The 9,979-nt window shown below is 40.1% G+C and overlaps 1 protein-coding gene across 1 annotated transcript; it reads left to right on the forward strand.

Annotated features, from left to right (window-relative positions):
• Positions 1 to 533: 533 nt before the first annotated feature.
• b4galt4 (UDP-Gal:betaGlcNAc beta 1,4- galactosyltransferase, polypeptide 4) lies at positions 534 to 6,085 on the forward strand (the record flags this gene model as incomplete). The annotated part of the gene is made up of 6 exons (XM_083531358.1): positions 534 to 801; positions 2,019 to 2,251; positions 2,462 to 2,649; positions 3,557 to 3,679; positions 3,904 to 4,008; positions 4,990 to 6,085. 6 exons carry the CDS (start codon positions 534 to 536, stop codon positions 5,135 to 5,137), a joined length of 1,065 nt encoding a protein of 354 aa, XP_083387484.1. The 3' UTR covers positions 5,138 to 6,085.
• Positions 6,086 to 9,979: the final 3,894 nt, after the last annotated feature.

The following is a 9,979-nucleotide window of genomic DNA, read 5'->3' on the forward strand; positions in this document are numbered from 1 at the left end:
TTTTATTATACTCAAAGTAGCACAACATAAATTACAATTCATTTAGTTGTAAGGGTGTGTAAACTTTTGCACACAGTTGTACCCACATGCTTTATTTATCAGAAATTGATGAGTGCTTCATAAACGCTAAAATAAGCCGTGATGATGATGATGATGATGATGATTAACAGGCGCATGTTAGAGTGATGAAGATGATGAAGATGGAGCTCCTGGTCCATGTCAGTGTTCAGGATGAGTGTTTAAGGAGCAGGAGCTCAGGTTCTGATGCTCCTTGAGGGATTACATTTTTTACTGTAGATGTGAGGAATGTGACATTTCCTGCTGCACCTGTCGAGAAGATGATTAACTCGACCTGTTTCTGGATCTCAGGGTTTCTTTAGCAGACTGCACCTTCTTGAACACCGCGGATCAGCAGATGTGAGAAGTTTCCTGTGTGCTGCTGAATCAGAGAAGAGAAGCAGATGTTTCTCCACAGGGCTTGTTTACGTCTCCAACGTGTCTTCTCACACACTCGCTCCCTCTGAGACGCAGACATGAAAGCGTATCACATCGCAACCAATCTCACGTGGAGGACCAAGTATCTGCTCCTGCTGGTTCTCTGCGCATGTGTGATCGTATGGATCAAGTCCCACGCCAAGACCTCCGGGCCGGTCCTGGTCCCGACCTCGGCCGAGGAGCACATCCTGAAGAACAGGAAGGAGGCGCAGATCGACATGGAGATGGATATGGAGCAGCAGGATGAAGTGGACGAGGAGCAAGTTCATGAAAAAAACCTATGCCCAAAAACGTCACCTCTGCTCCGTGAGATTTATTATTGTTTTTTCTTTTGTTTGAGTTCAGGAGGCTTATTCAGGATACTTTACTTAGATTGTATTAATTCTTTAGGTATTTAAACCTTATTAATTATTTAAACTGTACGGGAAAGTATTACTTTATTTAGTATGCTATTCTTTAAAAAAATCTATCTATCTATCTATCTATCTATCTATCTATCTATCTATCTATCTATCTATCTATCTATCTATGTAATTAATATTTTATATGTTTATATAGTAGAGGCTGACTGATGGTGGATTTTAATGATAAACAGGTTGCCTATTTTTTAATCCAATTTCTTTAAAAAAAAAAAAAAACATGTAAAGTATAACTTTATAAAAAAAATAAATAAATCATGAAAATGTGTTAAAATAAATATACATGAATATATTAATAAATATTAAGGAAAATAAGACATATTCAAACTGACACAAAAATCAACACTTCAAATAAATAAAAACAGTTCCATCCAAAATAAATATACACTTCAAATAAATGACATGTGATGTCAGTAGTTTGCCTCTAGAGGGCGCTTGTACTGTATAATGCAACCCGGAAAAACTACCGATATAGATTTTTGCAGATAGTTTCAGAAATGATTGGTGCAGATTAATCGGCCGACCTCTATTCTGGAGGCAGGAACAAAACGTGTCTGTTTATAATATTTTTATTTAAAATATTTTTTATAGTTTGTTTAATATTATAAAAATTAATATTCATCATATATAATGATAAATAACTGTATATATTTTATATATTTCTAAATAATGGATATTGGAAAGTTTATTAGCAAAAATAAAACTTTATATTGTTATATTGGTCATGTAATCATGATGGTTATGACGTGGTGATGGTCGTACGAGTGTGTAATCGCGGTGTTTGTGACGTTGTGTAATCGTGTGAATCCCGGAGCACAGTTTATTCCACTTTTTGGGACACAGCAGAGTTTTTCCATCTCGGTGTTGAATCTCACGTCTCCGTTTTTCCATTGAAAATGGAATTCCGTTGAATCTCACGTGAGTTTTTCCATCTCGGTGTTGAATCTCACAGGGCATGAAAGTGTTTAGAGATCACACTCCTGTGTGTGGAGCTGCAAATGCACACACAGACTCACTGTTTGCTTACATCCTTGTGTGTGTGTGTGTGTGTGTGTGTGTGTGTGTGTGTGTGTGTGTGTGTGTGTGTGTGTGTGATCATCACAGGCGGAGCGATGAGATTGGAGTTCGAGCCGTTTTTGACTCTGGGCCAGGTGGAGATGGGGAACAGAGGTGTGATGGAGGGACAGTATGAGCCGGGCGAGTGTAAAGCGAGGCAAAGCGTAGCTGTACTCATCCCTCACCGAAACCGAGAGAAACACCTGCTGTACCTGCTGAAACACCTCCACCCCTTCCTGCAGCGCCAGCAGCTCCACTACGCCATCTACATCATCCATCAGGTCAGCACACACACACACACACACACACACACACACACGTGTTTCCTGATGATTGCTATATGAGAGTGAACGCGCGTCGCCACTTTTTAATATTTTTTTAAATTAAAATAAATTTGCATATTTATAACCGTCCACATTTACAATTTTTATATTCGAAGAAACACAAACTTTTGCACTCATCAGAATATTATTTTTGTTTCGCTCTCCCAGGCAGGCGATGCGATCTTTAACAGGGCGAAGTTGTTGAACGTCGGTTATCTGGAGGCTCTGAAGGACTACAGCTGGGATTGTTTTATCTTCCACGACGTGGATCTCGTCCCGGAAAACGATCGCAATTTGTACACGTGTGCACAGCAACCCAAACACTTAGTGGTGGGACGAAACTCCACTGGGTACAAGTACGTAACACACACACACACACACACACACACTGTACATACTGTAGGTGGTCTAAGGCTGCAGTTTCACTAGACTTTATTCATGCATAATTTATTCGTAGACCAGCTGTGAATGTGGTAGCGACAGGAAATGACATCACTCACCACCGTCACCTCTCTGTTCGTGTACGCAGCGACATCACTGCAAATCAGGCAGCTTTTAAAGCCGTGTTGTATAAAACTGCTCCTTCCCATCTCAGGGTTTCGACATTATCTTCTTCTGTCAGTTCTCACCTGGTATGAACAGATACGGGGTCACCGGAACAGATTTGCATTCCGACTTCTCGATAAGACGCGGCGTGATTGTGCTAGCTCATAGCCCTCTAAACAAATAGATCGGATTTTATTTCTAATCTCAGACCATGTAATATATTTGTCATTTTATATAATGGAAAAGAATAGAGAACAACAATGATGTACTTTTAGAAGATCCCATTCCACATTTAGTCTTTATGTGCTGTTATACTGAGCTCCACTCTTCTGGGAAGATGTTCCACCAGATTTCGTGGAGATTCATTCAGCTACGAGGGTGTTAGTAAAGTCAGGTAGTGATGTAGATGAGAAGGTGAGGAGGTTCCTGGGGTGCAGTCAGCGTTCACATTCATCTTAAACGTGTTCAGTAGGGTTTAGAGCTCTATAGCAGAAGATCTTCCTCTCCAACCCATGGAACGGGTTTGGGTCTCCTAGTTGAAGTGAAGAGAACATTTCATGATACTTACATCATACTAGGGATCCAAAAAGGTCTCCGAGTGAACAAACACTATTCACTCAGGGGGTTAAAACAATCTGATGAGGTGTGTGTGTGTGTGTGTGTGTGTGTGTGTGTGTGTGTGTGTGTGTGTGTGTGTGTGTGTGTGTGTTTACGCAGACTGAGATATAAAGGTTATTTCGGGGGCGTGAGCGCGATGACCAAGGAGCAGTTCTCCAAAGTGAACGGATTTCCAAACACCTACTGGGGCTGGGGAGGGGAAGACGACGACCTGCGTATACGGTAACACACACACACACACACACACACACACACACAAATCAGTTCTCATGACACATGCACTTGTTCATTCCAGAGTGCAGTATTGTGGCTTTTCTTCCTCTGATCACAGTGGAGAATGACCCTGATGCAGTGCATTATGGGATATTTTTGTAGCTATAATTGTTCCAGATTGAGGTATATTTTGTAACAGAAAATTCACCCCTGAAGTGATGTTTGTTGTTCAGGGTTCAGCTGCAGGGGATGAAGATCATCCGGCCGCCTGCTGATGTCGCGCGTTACACCATGGTGTTCCACAAGAGAGACACCGGCAATGAGGTCAATAAGGACAGGTGAGGAATGTGTGTGTTTTTTCTTTTTCTTCTTCAGGTAGTGAATGAGACACAGTTTCTTTAGAAGTGAAAATATATATTCCCTTTCTGCACACTGGGGTGCCAAAACATTTGCATTCTAAAATATTGATCATAAAAGTAAGATATAAACATGTGACCTCACCGTCTGTCTGTCTGTTTGTCTCTCTCTCTCTCTCTCTCTCTCTCTCTCTGTCGCTCTCTCTCTCTGTCTGTCTGTCTCCCCTAACTCTCTCTCTCTGTCGCTCTCTCTCTCTCTTTCTGTCTGTCTCCCCTAACACTCTATTTCTGTCTGTCTGTCTCCCCTAATTCTCTCTCTGTATGTTTCACCTAACTCTCTCTCTTTCTGTCGCTCTCTCGCTCGCTCTCTCTCTGTCTGTCTGTCTGTCTGTCTGTCTGTCTGTCTGTCTGTCTGTTTGTCTGTCTCCCCCAACTTTCTATCTCTCTCTGTCTGTCTGTCTCCCCTAACTCTGTCTGTCTGTCTGTCTGTCTGTCTGTCTGTCTGTCTGTCTGTCTGTCTGTCTGTCTGTCTGTCTGTCTGTCTGTCTCCCCCAACTTTCTGTCTGTCTGTCTGTCTGTCTGTCTCCCCCAACTTTCTCTCTCTCTCTGTCTGTCTGTCTCCCCTAACTCTGTCTGTCTGTCTGTCTGTCTGTCTGTCTGTCTGTCTGTCTGTCTGTCTGTCTGTCTGTCTCCCCCAACTTTCTGTCTGTCTGTCTGTCTGTCTGTCTGTCTGTCTGTCTGTCTCCCACAACTCTCTCTCTCTCTCTCTCTCTCTCTCTCTCTCTCTCTCTCTCTCTCTCTCTCTCTCTCTTTTCCATGTGTGAGCTGTCGCTCTATTAGAATGAGAGTACTAATATAAACCTGGTGTTCGTGTCGTGAAAAACGTGTACAGAATCAGTACACTCTTTATGGACCAATCAGATTTGAGAGTTCCTCGGTTCCTCCTGACTCTGTTTCCCACAGGATGCGTTTGCTGGGTCGGACGCCTCAGACGTGGAGGCAAGACGGTCTGAACTCGTGTGCGTATAAAACTCTGTCGGTGGAGCGCCACATGCTGTACGTTAACGTCACGGTGGATATCGGAACGCCGCCGACACTGAGACGGTCCTGAGGTGAACATTAACATCACGCTGGTGAAGAGGCCTTTTTACAAAAGTTTTGGCACCATGAAAGTGATCGCTCACATGCCTAGTATCCAGTTGGACGGTTCCTGGTCCCTCCAGTGACAGGAACCGATAGTATTTGAGGAACAGGCGTGTACCGTGTTCCCCTGTGTTCCACAATAATCTGTAATCTGGATTATTGCTGCAGTTCAAACCAAATGATTTTTTTTTTTTCTCACACTGATGTTTCAGTTCCTAATCAAACGCTTGATCCTACATACCAAGTGCTTCATTATCGGTTTTATCTCCGTGTGTTGATTCATTAACGATGCAGATTTTATTACATTTATATAAATAATATAATTAATACCAAACGTAAAAAATATACAAACGTAATTTTTATTTGCATAGTTCTAAAAAATATCAGTTCTTCACGTCAACTGCACAAGAGCACAGTGACTCGTTCGTGGGTGCCAAAAGTTTTGCACAAGACCGAGAGATGGGTGAAGGAGCGTCTCTGGGATGGTTTTTGACACCGGGTTCTGTAGGATTGTGATGTTTAAAAAGGGGGCACAGTAGCACCACGGCTCAGCAGATCATCTCGAGATCAAACGAAGCTCCACCCCCTGATCACCTGACTTCTCTTAGAGGAACATAAAAAACTGCCTGGAAACGGTTCCTGGGTTTCTGTGCTGGAACTGTGCATTAAATCCAGAGAGTTCCTGATTTGAAAACAGGCCTAATACCAGGAAGTGATACAGTACCGCTGGTCGGATCACACACACACACACACACACACACACACACACACACACACACACACACACACACACACACTTACTTGTGTATAACCACAGAAACTGCCTGGATTCCCACTACAGCATGTTCTTCCTTACGTTCTGCTCTGAACTTTGCCTGAACTTATCCAGAAACACTAAATAAATGCTGAAGAGCATCTGATTGGCTGATGACGTCCATCAGGTGGTATTTTGTCAGGATTGTTATTGTGAATATTGTCAATGTGCTCATGTGTGTAAACACTGCAGTGTTGTTGAAGAGTGCTCGGTCCCTGCTGATCGCTGTTACGAGGTGGAATCAAAAGGTTTTCAAGACTGGTTTTGTAACACACCTGCACGCGGCAGCTCGCAGAGTCACAGGGAGCACCGACCTTCATAAGTCAGTGTGATAAAAGACGTCATCCTGTGAACATCTGGAGCTGTGCGACTGGTGTAGTTCTGCCCACGTGACCCCTAACACCCCTCCCGCCCCCTCTTCACCGATCTGATGAAATCACAAGATCTCAATTCTGCACACCAGATTTGACACGGTTGCGGAGCGAATCGCAGAAGACGCTCCAGACGCTTCGAAAAGAAGATTCACGTTCCAGAACACCACTGGGTGGCGCTGTGCTGCTGTGCACGGGGACTATTTTGAAGGCGATCTTGTGAATAAAGTACTCCGAGCGAATCTCCACACTTTTTCATACCACCTGGTATAATCTGTATCTTTCTTTAATCTGTTTATTTTTTATGAAATAATAAGCGGAGTGTGAAATGTGCAGCAGAGGGTCTCGGAGCTCTGCGTCCTGGGGACAAGAACCGACACTATTATATTCGGAGCTCTGCGTCCTGGGGACAAGAACCGACACTATTATATTTATTTCATATAAACATCTTGCATCCCCACAAACCTGGTTCTGTCATCAGATCAGCCGGTCTTCAGTAATATTCTGATCTACAGCGATCACATCCCGAGATTCTCTAAAAGAGAAAACGATGAGATTTTAAAGCCTTATTGTTTTTTTACTGCATGATTTTATTGCTTTTATTTCCTCAGAATGTATAAAATGAAGAAGCCAAATTTACATTTCAGTATGATTTTTGTTTCATCACATTTTACTGTTTGATAATCACTTTAAAATACATGTTTTTCTTTCTTTCATTCTTGCTGATTATTTTCTTTTTTTTGGTTGGTATTTTATAAACAGAAAAACAGCTGTGAGTTTTTTGTGCTTGAGGCTTCAGGAAAGCAAATAAATCATTTCTTTAAACAAGAATGAAAGTCTGATGGTTTTCTTTCTTTTCATTATTTTTTCTCTTTCTCTTCTTTGTGATTTGTGTTAAACTATGGATAATATAATTGTTATTTTTTTTAATCTAATTATATATCCGAATTTAGATCAAACCTACAGTGTGATTCTTTAAAATAATTATTATGAATTTTTTTATTTTTTATTATTAATTCATTTTCACCTTTAGGTGTAATTTAAAAAATAGTTTTCACTCATTAATACACATATTTTATAATATATATATATATGTTTTATTTATTCCAACTTTAAAATGCTCATTGTGTATTTTATAATATAATAAATATATAACAAACATTATTTTCTTAATCTAATTAATTAATTTAATACCAAGATAAAACTTTATTGTAATATCTGTAAAAAAAAAAAAAAAAAAAGTCTTAATTGAAACATTTAGATTTAGTTTAGAAATGTAAATAATTTTGGAGTATTATAATAATATTAATACATTAATAAATGATTAGCATCATATTGAACGCAAACGAGCTAAACATTTATTTCATTTAGTAAAAATAATAATCATAATTATTTATTATTATTTATTTTTTTATCATTATTTGTGTAATTACAGTGTATCTCCAGCAGGTGCCACTCACACCGAGTTTTCTTTAGAATCAGCAATAGCGGCCCTTCTCCTTCGACGCCCTCTAGCGGTAGAGAGTTGTTAACGCGTTTACATCAGAAACATCCTCTATAAGATTGACCGAATCCTGAACTCTAAAGTGTAGTAAAGTTTTATTACAGTTTATTACACTCTTTTATCATTTCAGAGTCTCCACGAGTTAAAACTAGAGGGTGTATCATAACCACACTGAAACACGAGACAGAGAGAAACAATGCCAAAGTTTATATTTAATTAGTTTCTTCAGCTTAAAGCTTTGGACTGATAATTAAAATGAATAGATTCACTTAAATCATTACTGATGTGAAAAAGTTTCTTGGGTTTTATAATCGTCTCACACACTTCACCTGTGCAGGTGTAAAAGCGCTCGTGCTGCAGCTGATGCCAGGCTGCTTATTTCTGGGAAGATATTTGTGGAGATTCATTCAGCTACGTTTCAGTGTTAGTAAAGTCAGGTAGTGATGGAGGTGAGGAGGTGAGGAGGCCTGGGTTCAGTGCAGTCAGTGTTCACATTCATCCCCGAGGTGTTCAGGAGTGTTGGAGCTCGATAATAGAAATGAAACCCTGCTGAATAACTGATCTATAAACTCTCCTGAACTTTAGGAGTAATAAGAAGGTGATCTCTCTGTAAAGGTGAGTGAGACCTTCACACACACTTTTATCACGCTGTCTGTCTCTCCGTCCAGAGCGAATGCCTGCCTGATGTTCCTGAATCGTTCCTTTGTTGAGTCGAGCTTGTCATGTGACCTGTGACCTTTGGCACATATCACGAGGTCTGGACGTGGAGAAGGACGTTCGGTGAGGGAACTCACTTCTCATCTCACGCTCTGTAAACACTGCTGTGTTTTTACTCCTGTGTGAAAGAGTCCTTTCTGTGTGTGTGTGTGTGTGTGTGTGTGTGTGTGTGTGTGTGTGTGTGTGTGTGTGTTGTAGGGGGGGGGGGGGGGGGGGGGGGTTTGGCTGAAACTGTAAAGGCCACAGATGTCAAATGTTTACTTAAAACACTAATCAGTTGCTAATGGAAGTGATTTATCTGAGACGTGTTTTTATCGGAGACGTGTTTTTATCTGGGACGTGTTTTTATCGGAGACGTGTTTTTATCTGAGACGTGTTTTTATGTGAGACGTGTTTTTATCAGAGACGTGTTTTTATGTGAGACGTGTTTTTATCTGAGACGTGTTTTTATCGGAGACGTGTTTTTATCAGAGACGTGTTTTTATGTGAGACGTGTTTTTATGTGAGACGTGTTTTTATCGGAGACGTGTTTATTATTTAATGCTTTACAACACACTTCAGAGCACTAATCCCGCCCATAGCTGCTAATACCTGTTCATAACTGATTATAATTGTTCATAACTGGCATAACGGCTGTAACTCTTCATAATTGATTATAACTGCTCACAACCAAAAATAACTGCTAATAACTGATTATAGTCGATTATAACTGGCAATAACTAATCATAACTTATTTTAACACTTTTAACTGCCTATAACTGCTTGTAGATGTAATTATAATTGATTATAACTGCTGATAACTGAATTTAAGTGCTCATAACTGATTGTAACAGTTTATAATTGCCCATACCTGCTTACAACTAATCATTACATAATTAACATTATAAACTGCTCATAACTCTATCTAACTGATTATAACTACACCTAACTGATTATAACTACACCTAACTGATTATAGCTACACCTAACTGATTATAGCTACACCTAACTGATTATAACTGATTGCTGATTATAACGGGTCATAACTAATTATAACTTCATAACTGATTATCACTGCCCATACCTGCTTGTACCTAGTTTATTACTTAGGTATAAATGCTTATATCTGATTATAACTGCTCATTACTCAAAATGACATTATAATTGCTTATAAATAATTATAACTGTTCATAACTGAATTGAACTGATTATATCTGCCCATTCCTGCTTGTAACTAATTATTATAGGATTATAACTGCTTGTAATTCATTGTTACTGCTCATAACTGCTATAATATTTATTCATATCTGCCCAGAACTGCCGATACAGATCAGTGTGAAGAAGCGGGAAATGAGCTTGTGTATGTTTGACATGATGAGATCATCCTCCTTCCTGCTGTGAGCAACAGCCGCTCATTGTTCGCTC

This window comes from Silurus aristotelis (genome assembly GCF_946808225.1).
Source record: "Silurus aristotelis genome assembly, chromosome: 26".
Taxonomy (NCBI): domain Eukaryota; kingdom Metazoa; phylum Chordata; class Actinopteri; order Siluriformes; family Siluridae; genus Silurus; species Silurus aristotelis.